Here is a 17,709-nt window from a genome sequence, read left to right on the forward strand (position 1 = left end):
AGACAAGTTCCTGCTGAACCAGAACGTACGTGGATAAGACTAGTCTCAGGGCACTGGTCTTTGACTTAAGGGCCGCGGCGGGAGTGGACTGCTGGGCACAATGAACCACTGGTTTGACCCAGCAGCGGCAATTCTTATGTTCTTACAACAACAAAGCACAATAAATTAGTTGAAACAACAAAAGAGCACCAATATCAATAGAAAAGACCTAATCTAAATATTGAAGAGAAAACAAAATCTTTGTTGTGGTCTGAATGCAGTCTTCTCATGTCCACTGACAATCTAATAAGTACATCAAATTAAATGCCAAATTTAAAAAATTAGTTTTCAAAATGGACTTAAATTTTGGAAATGAAAGTTCACTTCAAATAACTTGTCGGCAATTATTATGGGCAATTATTTGTTGTTATAACAGATCTAGCTCCAGACATCCAAATTGTGTCCTGGACATATTCTTAAATGTTCGATTAAGGAAAAAAAAAAAAGGTCCAAGTCATAAGCCTGCCCTAGTCCTGCTCCACCACGCTTCTAAAACACATCTTTTAGATTTAGAGGAACTGCAGATGAGTAGCAAAGATATCAGTCTAGTAAATAGGTTTTAAATACTGTATAGCAAATTGAAGGGTTTGATGAGAAAAATGTCCATCTGCCCCTTTATGCCACTTTTTGTACGTTTTTCTTTTTTGAAAATGAGCTGCACTCATATATTAAAAAAGGGAAAGGGTAAAACACGGACCTGACAGACCTCGCGGATCTAAACCCGCACAGCCTTAAAAATCTGAGGTCTGTGTCCGTGCCACTTGTAGTTTCTGTCTCTGACAGACCTTGATGAGATTTTAGCGCTGACGGATCCTAATACTTTTCCCTCCCTATGCTGAGACGGATCCGTCAGCGCTAAAATCTCATCGAGGTCTGTCAGACAGAAACTACAAGTGTCACGGACACGAACCTCAGATTTTTAAGGCCTTGCGGGTTTAGATCCGCAAGATCAGTCAGGCCCGTGAGGTCCGCGTTTTACCCCTTCCCATTAAAAAACAAAAACTTTGCAATTGCTGGTTACCCTCAGCAAATCTGTCAAAACCTGTAGCAGTTTAATCTAATCTAATCTAATCTAATCCTTAGGTTTGTATACCGCATCATCTCCATGTTCGTAGAGCGCGACGTGGTTTACAGTAGGAGAAATAGGAAGGAACTACAACAGAGGGTTAGAGGTAGAATATCAACAATAATCAACCTGGAACTCTAATATCAACAATACTGAAACTGTCCTGGTTTTTACATGTAAATATATATATTCTGGATCCACAGAAACCCCCTCACCCAACGATGGGTGAACTTGCTTGCACCACAGAACTCATCTAGTTCTTGGTATCTCAGTTACTCTCTCCAGAAGTAAGCATGAGGGCCAGAACTTGCACAAGGATCCCTACTACTCTATCTATTAATAAATCAATAAATGAAAACCCTAACTATTCCCCAATATTCCACTTTAAACTAGCTATATAAAATACTAAATAATTGAGATAGCCCTAAACTATACCCACCCACAATTAACTAATATTTTAATAAACCTCTTATAACCCCAAAACACAAAGTGCATGTCATCAAGGTTAAAACTTGGGGAAACCCCTCCCCCCCAAACATTGAATAAATGTTTCAGAAATACTATTATTACAACAGAAATTACTCCAAACAGGATACTGTATTCTAACCAAATCATTACCGTTCTTCAATAAATTCAAAATTTACCTTCAAAAACACAGACAATTTCCAACACACAGCTGTCTACAGAAAAACCCACCCAAACTCAACTGCTCTCCTTGGCAGTTTAGAATACTCGCCACACTGCTGACTTCCTGGAGAGAGAGCTGTGCTGTCCAGAATTCCAAAAGTGACATGTACAGCTCAGAATTCTTAAAACTACAAAAATACTTTTTTAAAATTTTATTTATAACCTTGGTTACAAAAAAAAGAGAAAGGTATTGGGCAAAACCAGAAGGATACTCGGCTGCATAGAGAGAGGTGATGTTAATGGCCCTAGAGTAGTCATTGCTGGAGCCCTGTTTGGAGTACTGCATCAGATTTGGAGGCTGTAGTTTGCTAAGGATATGTGAACAGCATGAACTCTGAAACAATGTACAACTTATGTTGTTTCCTGTACATAGATATTGGCCCGGAGGCTGTCTTAGGCTAGACTGAACTTGCCATCAATGAAGAAGATGCGACTTAAATCTAATTGGGGACAATCCTTTACTTATCAAAGCACAAAAATCAGGAATAATGTACCAATTGATATTCTTCAAATTCCTTTGTATTTTCTTTTTAAGAAGGATTTGAAAACTCATCTGTTTTTAAACCAACTAAGTTAATTTGTCAAGAAAGATTGCTATTATAGATGTTGATTCCCCTTCTATTCAAAGGTCTTGCAATATGCTTTGCATCCTCATGGTTAAAAGTGGAATACAAGACATATTACAGTACAATACAAGTGGTTCAGAAGAAGGTAACCAAAATGGTATGGAGCTCATAGGCGCCCAATATAAGAGGGTTGGGGAGGCTAAGCTTCCCTTGCCACAAGCTCCCAACATTCAGGCTGCTCCAAGTGACTACATCACCCACTCAGGTCCAACACCTCTCTTTCCCCCTCCATCCTGGTTCCAGTGTCTGTCCCCTTTCCTTCCTTCCCCCCTCCTGGTTTCAGTGTCCCTCTTCACTTTTCCCTCTCACCTCTGCTTCAATTGGAATTGATCTGCCTCGGGATATTGGCCTTCTCTGTAACACATCTTACCTTCACTGACACAACTTCCTGCTTCTGCAAGGGTGAGGCATGTTACACGGAAGGCCTGAAGCCCTGAGACAGACTGATTCCAATTGAAACAATGCTGCTACTGGTGATGAGTGAAAAAAGTAAAGAGGGATGCTGCAATTGGAAAGGGGGAGAGGAGGAAAGAAAAGGGGGCAACCACTAGAACTGGGAAGGGGGGATAAGGGAAAGGGACAACTGCTGGAAATGGGGAAAGGCGAGGAGGAAAGCTAAGTGTATAAATGCTGGTACCGGAAAGGGGGAGAAGGAAGTAAAGGGGAGTTGTTGGAACCGGGAAGGGTGGGAAGGCAGGAAAAGGGACAAATGCTGAAACTGGGGAAGGGGAAAGAGATGATTGAGGAGCTCTAGATGGGTTGGGAGGGAGAGGGATGCTGGATCAGTGGGGAGAGTGGAAGGGAGGGAGAAATGCACAGATTGGAAGAGAGGACAGGGAAAAACACTGGACCTGAGTGAGACATAGTGGGCTGGGGGAAGATGAGAGAAAAAGATACTGGCCCAAGGATAGAGGGTGGTAGAAAGGGAAAAGAGAGGCAGGATAGGAAGACACAAGAGAAATTCTGCATGGAGAGAGCATAGGGGCAAGGACACGGAAAAGCAATGCTGAACAGAGAGCAAATAAGGATAAGCACTGATCGTAGAGGAAGGGATATGGACTCAGGATAGAAATGCCGGATAGGTCAAGATTTCTTTATTGTTCTTTATTGTCACTGTTTAAGTATTTAAATATCTGTATCATATCTCTCCTATCCCTTCTTTCCATTAGCATATACAGATTCAGGTCTCATATGTCTTTTGGTGTATGCCCCATCATAGGGCAGCAGAAGACATGACACAAAGCAAGGAAGTAAGCTTAAAAGCAAAACCAGGAAATACTTTTTAATGTAAAGGGCAGTCGATGCTTGGAAAGCCCTCCTTATGGAGGTGGTGTGGATAAAAATAGTGGCAACTCAAAATGACAAGGGATAAACACAATTGTCTTTCACGCTTCAAAAACTATTTGTCAGATTTTGGTGCTATTATTCTTCCGCACGTCGTTGAAGGCTTTTTTTTTCCCATATAGCTTTTGGAAATGGATATCTGTTCAATTGAGCTGTTGGATTATTAGCTTTTACTTTATATGTATGGTATGTGTATATATATATAATTTTAGTGGGGGATTTAAAGAAACTGTTGTTTTATGTTTGTTCATCGATTTGTAACCTGCATCGATTGGATATGCAGGATAAAAGTGTTTTTAAATAAATATACATAGAGCAGCAGCTACAATTCTAAACAAAGGCCAAAGAAGATGCAGCCTGAATCCTCCGCACAGGGCAGCAGGTACAGCTCTAGCAATCTTGCTGCTTTGTATCTGCCCACTTGTTGCTATTTGACTTTAAAAGTTGCTCTGTTCTTTGTAAATATGGGTGTCGGCATCCCAGTTCCCCCTTGGTTTTGGTTCGGTTGAGCCCGTCCTTTCATAATAGGTGGTGCCTGCCCAGTGGCGTACCAAGGGGGGGAGGGGGGCGGTCCGCCCCGGGTGCACGCCTTGGGAGGGTGTACAGCCGGCCTGGTTTTGAAGGCGATATTGGACGCTTAGCTGTCCGGTTCTCACTGCCTCTATCACCGGCCCTGCAGCTCCGGAAGGGGCATAGAAGGAGAGAAGATGCCATATAGGGGAAGAGAGACGGCAGACAGTGGATGGAAGGAAGAGAGTTACAAGAAGATGAGGAAAGCAGAAACCACAGAAGACAAAGGTAGAAAAAAAATTTCTATTTATTTATTGCTTTAGGAGACATGTGTCACTGTTTCTGTGGAGCATTGTATGCAGAGTCCAGCTTCTTGCTGGTTCAATTTAACCTTTGTCTATGTATTTCTATTTTATCCCCCCTTTTACAAAACTGTGAAGCATTTTTTAGCACCAGCCATGGTGGTAGCAGCTCTGACGCTCAGAATCCTATGAGCGTCAGAGCTGTTACCTCCGTAGCTAAAATCCACACTACAGTTTTGCAAAAGGCGGAGGGGTTAGTTTGTGATTACATATTCCATACTAGGCGAAGGTGTTTTCTGTGTTCTGTGTGTTCGAAAGACATGGCTTTTTGTTAGGATTGACGGTGTAGGATTGATCTGTACTAGTCTGGCTTGTTTAGTTTTACAATGGGTGTATTGATGTTGTACTGCTTACTGCAGTATGAAAGATTCTGCCTTTTCCTAGGTACTCATGTGTGACGTGTGGCTTGTTACTAAAAATCATGTTTTTCATACAGATGGGGGGTGTGTCAAAAAATGATGGGCCCCGGGTGTCACATATACTAGGTATGCCACTGCGCCTGCCTAAAAATGTTGGCCAGTTCATAAATCTAAAGCGCGCTTCCCTGGCACCGTAGTCACACATCCAAACAGCAGACATCTGTGTGACTGTGGGCTCCTGCATGGGGAATGGAGGAAAGCACTTCTGAAAATGCTACCTTGGAAGCTCTGAATTAGAGAATGACATGAGGAAAAAATCTGTCCTGTCACTGCCCCATCACCGGACCACCGTCCCCTTCACCATCCCGTCCCCACAGCATTCACCCTTCCCTCTTGCCACCTCACCGCCTTTCAACGGCCTGAGAATCTCCCTTCCCTTCCCTTTGAGGCGCGTTAGTAAAGAATTGAAACTTAAGGGAGGGAAGGCGCGCGGTCACCAATCATGAGCAGCCCCCTCCCCCTCTCCGGCCAAATCTATCTCCCTCCCCCTTACCTTCACAGCGCTTTCGTAAAAAACTTACTGAAGACAGCGAAGCCTACCTGCCTGCAGTCGCATGTGTGTGGGCGGAAGCTTCTCCTCTGATGCAACCAGCTTCACCGGCTTCAGTAAGTTTTTTACGAAAGCGCTATGAAGGTAAGGGGGAAGGAGATAGATTTGGCCGGAGGGAGGGGGCCGCGCGCAGTCGGTGACCACGCGCCTTTCCTCCCTTAACTGCAGGGACAAGGCCATTCATTGTTCCACAGGGCGGTGGATGGCCTTGCCCCCGTGCCCGCAGTGAGCACTCCCCCCCCCCCGTTTCGGCGGGCTAGCCAAGGGTAACTGTCACCATGTCATTCTCTACTCTGAATTTCAACTTCCTACCTAAAAGCCTACATTTGGCTTCTAATCCCTTCTTCCTGCTGTGCCAAAATGATAAAAGGGGCTGACCCTTTCAAAGACTAACAGCCATTTAAAATCAAGTTGAAAAAGTATATTTTTTTCACTGGGTGCATGATCAAGCTGTAGAATTTGTCCACAGACAATGCATTCCATTGAGTTTAAAAAGGGACTGAACTGGCTCTAAAAAAGTTCCCTTCTCTTGTTGGATCTAAAAGACCAGTTGGATTAAGTACTCATTTATTGCATCTAGGAACTTTAGGGTCTTAGTTTTTGTATTGCAATCTCCCTTCACATTTACGGTACCTGAATGGCTGATCTCCATCAACATTCTTTAATTTGTCTCATCATCTGGTTATGTGGACAATAATAAACTTCCACAGTAAAACCCTGAGAATCAATAGATGCTAAAGAGTGTAAATCCCAAAAGCCAGCACCTTGAAAGGATGTTGCTGCTTTAGAACTAATAAATAGTAGTCAGCACAACCGAGGTTGTGGGTTCAACTTCAAACCCACTTTGTGACCCTGTGCAAGTCACTTAATCCCCCCCCCCCCCCCCCATTGCCCCAGGCACATTAGATAGATTGGGAGCCCACCGGGACAGGCAGGGCAAAATGCTTGAGCACCTGAATAAATTCATGTCAACCGTTCTGAGAACGGTACAGAAAACTGAATGACTAAATAGCGCGTCATTTTGGCTCTAATCCATTGCTCTGGTGGGTGTGACTCAGCCAAGGGGGAGGAGCTCACTTCCTCCTCGCGCTGTCTCTGGGCGGCGCCGTCAGGCTGATCGCCGGGTGATAGGGCCGCATTTAAGCACAGCCTGGGACCGCCTCCTCTGGTTTGTCTTTCCATCTTCCCTGCCTCGGGGGGATCCGCACATCTTATTTTCTCAGCAGCTTTGTGGGTAAGCTCTCCGTTCATCAGCTGACCGACACATTTCATTTGTAGCTGTATGTTTTATATGCAAAGCTGTTTTGTTATCTCTGCAATGTATCTACGAGCCGTGGGTGTGTGGCTATTATCTGTGGAACCCTCTGTCTCTGTCACTGGAGCTGTTCTGGAAAACAAAGAGGAAATCTGCACCAGATATTGTGGCTGAAAACATGCTCTCTTCTTTTATTCCCCCCTTGGAAATCCGTTAAGCAACAGAATCTGAATATGAACTCTAGTAGGGCTTGGAGGAGGAGAGCTGGTATTGCCATGCAAATAACATAAGTCACTGCCTGGGGCAACAGGAAAACAAAGCGACCTTACAAGACCACGTCTGTGTCTTTCCCCATCCCCTAATATTTGATTTCATAATTTGATATACTGCCTTGTGCGTTGGTTTTAAAGCGGTTCACAATAAAAATAAGTAATGTAAAACAAAAAACTGTTAGAATAATAGACAAGATGAAACAGATGCAATATACAATTAACATTATAACTGACAAATTAAATCTCGCTTTCCCAGTATACACTTGTAATGTGCCCTCAGTGGCTCAATTACTATTTTCGTTATGAGAAACGGGCCAGCCCAGGTCATTTGTAATCTGTTCTGCTCTTGGTTAGTACCTAGCGGTCCCAGGTAATATGGGCAGCTGCGATTCCCGTTGCTCTATTGCTCTCTCCTGACAGCCTGCGTCAAACTTGAAACGTTCATCGTAGAAGACTTGAACTGTGTCTATACACTTATCCCCCTCTTCTACTAAACCTTGCGCTACCGGTTTTAGCGCAGAGAGCCGCGCTGAATGGCCCGCGCGCTGCTCCAGACGCTCGTTGAGTTCCTATGAGCGTCGGGGGGCAGCGCGGCCCATTCAGCGCGGCTCTCTGCGCTAAAAACCGCTAGCGCAAGGTTTAGTAGAAGAGGCCCTAATTAGAGTGCTCTATTTGCATGTATAGATGTATGTAAAATGGGGCATATTAAAGGGGTGTGATTTAGGCAGTGAAAAACTGATCAGGGCAGTCCTATAAACTAGGCACTAGCATTTATGCAGGTAAATATTACATTATATTACACTACTGATTTCTATTCCGCCTCAACCTTGCAGTTCTGGGCGGATTACAAAAGAGACAACTGGACATTTCCAGGATAATTACAGAGAGAATTCTGGTCCTTTCCAGGAGAAGTTACAAGAATAATGGAGCTGTATATTTCAAGAGCTACAAGATGCTGTATAAATAGGAAATAGTGCAGATCCAGTATATATACCGTTAGGGAAGCAGTTGACATGCTTGAGGCTAAAGAGAAGGGAACTGGTGAGGGGGGGGAGGAGGGGGTGAGTTGCGTTGAGGGGGGTCCGGTTGGGGTTAAGCCATCTGTATAAATTTTTTGAATAGGTGGGTTTTGATTTCTTTGCGAAAATATTTGTAGTCGTTTGTTGTTATCAGCAGGTTGGAGATAGTGTGATCCAGTTTCGCTGCATGCGTCGCCAGCAGACTGTCAAATATCTTCTTGCGCTGGGTGCCTTTGAGTGGGGGGTAGGTAAAACGGGTCTTAGTTCTTCTTTGCCTAGTGGTGGCGTTTTGGTATATCTAGGATACTAGCTGTATATGTCGATTTGCTAAGTGCTATTCATGAATCATTTGCAAGGGGGCAGGGTATGAGTGGAGCCCAAACTCTTGTGTAAATGCTCCAACGCTCATTCAGTTCCTATCAGCATCAGAGCATTTACCTTGCTGGCCCATGGTAAGAAGCTTTTCCTTAGTTTAGGAAAACCAAGCTATATATTTATTTATTTATTTGGGTTTAGCTCACCCTTTTTTCAGTATTTGTGTAAGGTGAGTTATATTCGGGTGCGCTAGGTATTTTCCTTTCCCTGGAGGATTCACAATCTAAAGGGGTCGTTTAAAGATTAGTGTGTGTTATTTGCCCCAGGACCTACAAATAACGGGCTCCTTTTTACCAAACTGCGCTACCAATTAATGGCACACTGAATGCAAAGAAGCTCGTTCTGTTCCCATGGGGACCTTTGCATTCGTCATGCAGCTTTGAAAAAATCTGTAGTAAAAGACCCTCTAAGTTTGTACCTGAGCCAATGGAGGGTTAAGAGACTATAATATACTAACTCACTGGTGGGACAGTTATGGCAATGTTCTGATTGGTTAAGATTTTTAAAACTATTTTAAACACAGCTGTGTGTTACAGCGTTTTTGTGAGGTTTCCAGTTCTTCCGTGGCATAGTGATAATAATAATAATAATAATAACTTTATTTTTCTATACCGCCATAGTCAGGCGACTTCTAGGCGGTTTACATTGTAAGAAGGCTGGACATTCAGCGAATAACTAAGGTCTTAGTACAGTACAATACTAATACAATACAATAAATCCACATATAATACAGTAGAGTGAGTCTAAATACAATACCATACAATAAGTTTAAATACAGTACCGAATAAAGAGTCTAGATGCATACAATAGTCTAAATGGTAAACTTACATACTAATTGGGGATCTAAGGGTAATGAGTGTCTGAAAGACATCTGTGAGAGGGGTCTTAGTGGGGGAGGGGACCGTTTTAGTCAATGAATTTAGCGAATAGGGTGGTTTTGATCGATTTGCGGAAAGTATTATAAGTCATATTTGGTTCGTTTATGTGGTTTTTCAGCCAGGTTTGCTAGTGAGTCTATTTTAAAGGAAATGTTACTTTGTGATGTTTATTCCTTCGTTTTTGTTAATGTTTGTATTTATGTAAACTGCCTAGTTGTAAAAGGTAAATAAATTTTTAAAATACAATAAATATCCCTATAATTTCATAGGATTTTTTTTCTATTCCTTTAATTTTAAATATTAACATACATGAACCATATTTCATACATTTGAAAACATTTTAAAATATTGCTTTATTTAAATAATTTCTCAAATATAAAAAGCATAAAAGATGTACACTTACAAAAGAGATTGTCAGAGACTGTTCGTTATCAAAATTCAGTGAACCTGTGTAAATAAAGGGTGATCTCACTTATACCTCCACCAAACAGACTTTGACCCTCTTTTACGAAACTGTGATAGCTAGCGCGGGGAGCCGCGCTGAATGGCCCGCACTATTCCCGACGCTCATAGGAACTCAATGAGCGTCGGGGGCAGCGCGGCTCCCTAAGCTAGAAACTGGCATCTCAGTTTTGTAAATGGAGGCCTTTGTGGCTATTTTTCTTCATCGCTCCCACCTTTTAAGTGTTCATAAATATGTATAATGTTATAATGCCCATGTATCACTCCATGGTGTGACTTCACCTGGAGTATTGCGTTCAATTCTGGTCTCCTTATCTCAAAAAAGATATAGCAGCACTAGAAAAGGTTCAAAGAAGAGTGACCAAACTGATAAAGGGGTTGGAACTTCTCTCGTATGAGGAAAGACTAAAACAGTTAGGGCTCTTCAGCTTGGAAAAGAGAAGGCTGACGGGAGATATGATTAAAGCCTACAAAATCCTGAGTGGAGTAGAACGGGTACAAGTGGATTGATTTTTCACTCAGTCAGAAATTACAAAGACTAGGGAACACTCGATGAAGTTACAGGGAAATACTTTTAAAACCAATAGGAGAAAATATTTTTTCACTCAGAGAATAGTTAAGCTCTGGAACGCGTTACCAGAGGATGTGGTAAGAGCGGATAGCGTAGCTGGCTTTAAGATAGGTTTGGACAATTTCCTGGAGGAAAAGTCCATAGTCTATTATTGAGAAAGTCATGGGGGAAGCCACTGCTTGTCCTGGATCGGTAGCATGGAATGTTGCGACTCCTTGGGTTTTGGCCAGGTATTAGGGACCTGGATTGGCCACTGTGAAAACAGGCTAGTAGGCTTGATGGACCATTGGTCTGACCCAGTAAGGCTATTCTTATGTTCTTATATAAAGATATCTGTTTAGCTTTGAGTATAATGATATGCTTTCTGATTGTTAACAGAACTTATGATTTGAAAATTGTTCTGGAGTGATATAGGTGAGATAAACAATAGTCCCCCGTGGCATCTCCCACCAACATGACTGGACCCCTCTCTCCCTTCCTCCTATTGATAAAACAATTGCTATGGTGTTTACTCCTCCCTTTCCCCCTCTCGGTTGTGGCTTAAGTACAGACAGGAAGGGTGACCTTTTGTAATGAGCTGCGGATTACTGTTGTGATTTTAATATAGTTACAATTTGCATGTTCAATGATTATTGCATCCCGTGGTCAGCAGCTCTAATGTAGGGCTTTCTGCATCAGCCACAGAATGAGGAAAAGATGACATCACCAGAAAATCTTAAGCAAATCATAAAAAGCATTTCTTTTGATGTTTACTTCTTGTGATTACTATTTTTATATTTTAGCTTGAGTGGCATGGAGAAAGAAGATAGCCCACTTCGGTATACAAACAGTGAAGCTGTTACAAAGCAGAGCACTCAGGTAATAATGTTAAGATGCTGCCACCTCACCCCCCCCACCCCCCAATTGTGGTAAGTTATAGTGAGAGAAATGGAAATATACATAAATGTACCCTGACATGGTGACGGTGTAACTGCTGTGAAAAAACATTTGGTAACTAACAAAAGATAAAATATATCATCTTTAAATGTCTAAAACTGGAACTGAGCAAAGGAAGAACATCCTTGAAAGTCAGGGGCACCAAAGGACTGAAGGAGAGTTTAAACTCCTATTACTAACCTACTTCTATTACTAACCTACTCCTATTACTAACCTACTCCTATTACTAACCTATTCAATCTTCAGCCCCTCGGTATCTCTCCTCTCTTGTCTCTCCTTACTCGCCTCCCCGAGAACTCATTTTCTCAGATAAGTTGCTTTTATCTCTAACCTTCTCCTCCTCTGCCAATTCTAGACTTGCTAGGGGATGCACTAAACTTAACGATCGTTGCTAAACCTGTTTTGCGATTGATCGGATTCCCCAACCCAATGCACAAAACTGCTGCCCGTGTCTTTCTCTGAGCGATCACTCATTCTCCGATCTGAGCATGCAAATGAGGGGATTAGTATCTAATTGCCAAGCAAACTAGGTGAGTGATCGATGCACAAAATGGCTTCTACCAGCAGAAATAATAACGATCATGTTTGCCGATCCAGAAAACAGCGATTGGTGAAGACCAGTCGCTCACTATCCTTGCCAGCTCTTCTGCCCTGAAAGTAATAGAATCTGTACCAAAGTTATACTATAAAACTATAAAAACAAAGGTAGATATGCAGTGGAACTTAGCGGGAAAGTTGGAACGCTGCCTCACTGCTCGCTTTTACAACAGTGCCATCCAACAGTTTTCAAATGCTCCTTCCAACACCACCTACGAACTCTTTTCAACGGCTCCATCCAACAGCTTCAAACAGCTACCTCCAACAACTTCCAGAACAAGGGGAATTCTTTACCGGCATTCCTTATATTGCATTTTGCGACAACAATGCTTTGCAGCAGAAGCTTTCAATGCGCATCAGTGATGCGCGTAAATAAACCATGCCTATGACTGACGTGCAACAGGCACATGCGTACATTGCAGCAAGAACCAACAGGAATATTCTATGCATGCGTTTAAATAGCTCTCACAGTGATCAATCGGATGAGATTAGGACGATCCTCCGCTCAAATAATTTGCATGTCAGCTCGGTTGTGCATCAATCGCTCAGCCAAAATCAGCCAGAGAATTGGCCAACAGCGATCCAGTCGGTATTACTGACTGACTTAAGTGCATCGGCCTTGGTTCCTTTCATCTTACTGCTTGGAACAAACTGCCTGAGTCTGTGAGTCATGGCTCTTCCCTTGTTCAAAAGTAGGCTGAGAACCCACCTTTTTGAGAGAGCCTTCAACTCGTAACCCTAATCCCCGCTGCCCTCTGCTCACCACCCTAGCCAGTAGTTGATCCATCCCCACTAACTGTAACCCCTACCCTGGCATCCTGCTTTTCTGGATTGATTAGATTTTGAGCTCATTTGAGATAGGGACTGTCTACTTCATGACTGAAATAGTAGTAGTAGTTGACAAATATCATCCCATGCAGGGGCTTGACACCAACTAATAAGTCAACAAAACAATATAAACTACAAATGGAATTGTATTAACAACATATACAAATATTAAAGACCATTTGCAAAAAAAATAAAAAATGGACCCTGCTTCTAATTCCAACTTTTCATTAAGTTTATTACTTAAACTATTAAGTTTATTAATTCACATTATTAGCTTTGAATCAAATTAAACTAATTAAGTTCTAATGGGGACAAGCCTCAGACTTAGGAGTATATGTTTCCCAAAATGGGATTACTCAAAGAGAGAAATAAATTACTCTCTTACCTCCTTATAAAATCACAGGCTATTACCCCCACCTCCCTACCAATATAAATGAATTTAATCAATGTTTAATTATCTTTTAAAAACTAAATTACATTGCATTTTTACCAATAAATAATTATGACTATTAATTTAAATCCTTAAAAAACTTATTAAATTTAAACTACAAATTACTATTAATACTAATAAGTGTCATCAAACTGTATCTCAAATGCTCCCCCCCCCCTGTTAAGCAAGCTCTTGCACTGTCCTTAGGTTCCATCTGTCATATAGTCTCAAAGTTGAAGGAATATTAAGCTAGGCTCAGAAATCAGCATGTCTTATAGAAACATAGAGTATGACGGCAGAAAAGGGCCGTCGGCCCAACAAGTCTGCCCACTCAAAGAACCCTCCCTCTAAGCCAGGGATCTCAAAGTCCTTCCTTGAGGGCCGCAATCCAGTCGGGTTTTCAGGATTTCCCCAATGAATATGCATTGAAAGCAGTGCATGCACATAGATCTCATGCATATTGATTGGGGAAATCCTGAAAACCTGACTAGATTGCGGCTTTGAGATCCCTGCTCTAAGCATTTCCCCGGAGCGAACCCACATGTTTATCCCATCGTCCCTTGAAGTCGAGCGCGTTACTGGCCTCAACTACCTGACGTGGAAGACCATTCCAGCGATCAACCGCCCTTTCGATGAAGAAGTATTTCCTGATGTCACCATGAAGTCTCCCACCCTTGAGTTTGAGCGGTTGCTGCAGATCTTTGTTATGAAATTGCAGATGACTTTTGGTTGACAATTCCTCTTTCCCTTCAGAAAAACTATCACTCTCATCAGCTTTGCTGCTGCCTTCACTCTCCTGTGATGTTGCTACCTTCCCTGACTTCCTAGCTTCCTTCCTGCTCTCATGTCTGCATTTCTTGCTTCAACATAGCTCATGAATGTCTATCTTCTGCATGCTGACTGCTACAAGATTTGGGTGTATAGGCTGCATTGCACCACCGGTACTCAAGAGTGGAGCTCCTGCTGCATGGCTCATTCTAAACAAGAGTTTCCCGGCCGAAAGTGATCTAACTGAAAAGATAAGTGCTGTAAACTAAGGGCTCCTTTTATGAAGCCACTTTAGCGCTTTATCGCATGCACTTTTTTAGCGCGCACTAGCCGAAAAACTACCGCCTGCTCAAGAGGAGCTGGTATTGGCTAGTGCGGCCGGCAAATTAGCGTGCGTTAAACCGCTAATGCGGCTTTGTAAAAGAAGCCCTAAGTTGTAAGCTAAGAAAATAAAGACACCATTTAAACAAATTAAATAAAGGATCAATGATGATTCAGGAGCAGTTTTTCTGGACAAAAAAAAAAAAATGAAGGATTACTGCAAGGGTTTCTGATGATGCAAAAAAAATAAAAGAGCTGATATAAAATAATTTTTTGATGGTTACTTAGGGGTCCTTTTCTCAAGCTGTGGTAGGGGTTTAACGAGCGTAATACTGCGCGTTAAACTGCCTGCCGCGCTAGCTGCTAACGCCTGCATTGAGCAGGCGTTAGTTTTTTAGACGGCCATGGGGGGGTTAGCGCGTGATGAAATGTCTGACGCGCTAACCCCGCTAACGCGGCTTGATAAAAGGACCCCTTAGTTTCTTACTATTTATTATTCTAAACAGATGCACACGCAAAGTAGAGCTTGGATAGGTCTATTCTCAAATAGGATCACATCAAACTTAACTGCAAATTATTCCAAAAAGAGGGAAAAAGACCTCGGACAACTATTGTGTCATTTCAAAACAGCCAAAGCTGGTCAGTTGAACAAGACATCACTGTAATCATAGCTCATTAAAAAAAACCTTCTTATACATTTATATGTAACTTAATGTGGTCAAAGTAGCAATGGTAATATCAAATAACTTGGCTTGTAGGTTGGACAATTCTGATTCCAACGGGCCCATTTCACCCAATGCTTCATCAGGGAATCAGTACAAAACCAAAAAGGTAGAGGCTGAACCTAAACCAGTTTTGAGAGCCGTCCTCTCCGTCGACACGCAGCATCAACGCCCTCCATGATGCGCCGCCTTCTCCCTGATAAGCGGCCTGATGAGAGACAAGAGAGTACAGTGGAACCTTGGTTTACGAGCATAATTCGTTCCAGAAGTATGCTCGTAAACCAAATTGCCCGTATATCAAAGCGAGTTTCCCCATAGGAAGTAAGGGAAACTCACTTTCATTCGTTCCACCTCCTCCTTCCTCCCCCCACCCCCCGAGGCTGCTCCATCCCCTCCCCCTTGAGGCCACCGAAGCTGCTCCATACCCCACCCCCCCCGCGATCCGGCATCCCCCCTGCGAACTGGCATCCTCCCCCCCGCTAGCATCGCCCCCCTCCCCCGCTATCCTACATTCCCCCCCCCGAGCACCGCAACGACATCGCTTACCCCGATTGGGCACCGGCACCAGCACCAATGCACAGGAGGTGCCGGTGCCCGAAGATCCTCTCTCTTCTGGCCTGTGCTGGGCTGGGCGGTGCGACGGAGATCCTCCCTCTTCCCTGTGCTGGGCTGGACTGGGCTTTGAGCATTTGTGCATGCTCAAAGCCTTCTGGTCTCACTCTCTCCGAGATTCAGAATCTGAGAATGCGCAAATGCTCAAAGCCTAGTCCAGCCCAGCACAGGGAAGAGGGAGGATCTCCATCGCACCGCCCAGCCCAGACCAGGCCAGACGAGGAAGGATCTTCGGGCACCGGCACCTCCTGTGCATTGGTGCTGGTGCTGGTGCCCAATCGGGGTAAGCAATGTCGTTGTGGTGTTCGGGGGGGGGGGGGGACGCGAGCAGGGGGGATGCCGGATCGTGGGGGGGTAGCGCTCATAAACCGAGTCAAACTCGGTTTCCGAGGCGCCGATTTTGCGAATGTTTTGCTCGTCTTGCAAAACACTCGTAAACCGAAGTTTGACTGTATTTCTTCCTATCCATTAATCCTTTCTAACTCCTTGAAAGGCTTTTGAATATTTACTGTCTGATCATTGTTCAGGAGAAAGTATACAATATAGTCAAATATAAACAGAAGAATTCCAAGGCAAGAGCTAATATTTAACTGCACTCATTTACAGCAGTTGGCCAGTAACTTCACCTTGATGACTTTTGTACTGTGAGGTAAGCGCTACTTATTCAGATAAATATATTACTCCTGGTGGAATTCTGCGCAAAAAATTTTCAAATTCTGTGCCTGACAACATTAAAACAATATTTTTGCTAATTATTATCCAGAGTATCAGTACAATTCAGAATTTTCATTAAATGATACTAGAGAAAACAAAGAGCCTTCAAGTTTTTCTCATTTACCCCCTCTTTTACAAAGCCATGCAGCAAAAGCCCCGGAGCCCTTTAAATCCCTATAGACTTTGGGGCAGTTACCACAGCGGCAGTTGCTAGTGTGGCTTTGCCAAAGGGGGGGTTAGTGACTTTCTTCTAGCAGCACATCTTTATAAAAGCCCAGCTTGGTGAAGTCTGGTTTGTTTTCATAGTACTTCACTTTGCCTTTGTTGTTGGAAAAACATTTCTGAAAACTGACATATATTTAAATTCAGAATAAAAACTGTTTTCTATACTTTGTTGTCTGAGCAGCTTATTTTTTCCATCCACTTGGGTCCGAGAGTCCCCTTTCTGCTTTTCTATGTTTTTTAGTAATCATCTTCCCATGATCGCCTGTTCATTTTACATTTTGTCCCTATCTGTCCTGTCCAGCATCTGTCACCCCCCCCCCCCCATCTCTATCCTGAGCTTCTCCCATCTGTGTCCTTTTCCATTCCCCGTCTAGAAAATAGGTTTTGAAAATTTGCAGTTCAGATGGTTTAGCAATTAAAACGTCCAAGTGCCACTTTATGCTGTTTTTTTGAATGTTTGTCTTTTGAAAATGAACCCCTGGAGATCTCTTCCTGCTTGTATAATGGTTTTTCTTCAGCCTGATTGGGATCCTACACATCTTTACTTAGAGCAGTATGTATTTTGTGGATCCTAACAGCTATAGCCAGCGAAGCACAAATAGAGACATACTATGGCTTTTCCTAAAGGGTATTATATATAGACTAGTTTTTTACCCCGTTACATTAACAGGTGCGAGAATAGATGTGTAGACTTAGGCATTTCTTTCTTCTTTCTATATGTCTGTCTGTCTTTCTCGCTCCCTGGCCCCCTGTCTGTCTGTCTGTCTCTTTCTTTCTCTTTCTCTCTCCCTGGCCCCCTGTCTGTCGTCTCTTTCTTTCTCTCTCTCTCTCTCCCTGTCCTCCTGTCTTTCTTTCTGTCTCTCTCCCTGGCCCCTTGTCTGTCTTTCTTTCTTTCTGTCTCTCTCTCTCCCTGGCCCCCTGTCTATCTGTCTCTTTCTATCTTTCTCTCTCTCTCCCTGGCCCCCTGTCTGTCTGTCTCTTTCTTTTTTTCTCTCTCTCTTTCCCTGGCCCCCTGTCTGTCTTTCTTTCTCTCTCTCCTTGGCCCCCTGTCTGTCTGTCTCTTTCTTTCTGTCTCTCTCTCCGTGGCCCCCTGTCTGTCTGTCTCTTTCTTTCTGTCTCTC

The 17,709-nt window shown here is 43.1% G+C and overlaps 1 protein-coding gene across 1 annotated transcript in view; it reads left to right on the forward strand.

Moving 5' to 3' along the window:
• The first annotated feature begins 8,570 nt into the window (after window positions 1-8,570).
• The window catches only part of SLC9B2 (solute carrier family 9 member B2), a 69,163-nt gene continuing 60,024 nt past the window's right edge, over window positions 8,571-17,709 (forward strand). Inside the window, exons 1-2 of the mRNA XM_033956832.1 lie at window positions 8,571-8,601; window positions 11,218-11,293. Coding sequence (XP_033812723.1) covers window positions 11,228-11,293 — 66 coding nt within the window. The 5' untranslated portion in view covers window positions 8,571-8,601; window positions 11,218-11,227. The remainder of the gene's footprint in view (window positions 8,602-11,217; window positions 11,294-17,709) is intronic.

Source organism: Geotrypetes seraphini, chromosome 1 (assembly GCF_902459505.1).
Source record: "Geotrypetes seraphini chromosome 1, aGeoSer1.1, whole genome shotgun sequence".
Lineage (NCBI taxonomy): Eukaryota > Metazoa > Chordata > Amphibia > Gymnophiona > Dermophiidae > Geotrypetes > Geotrypetes seraphini.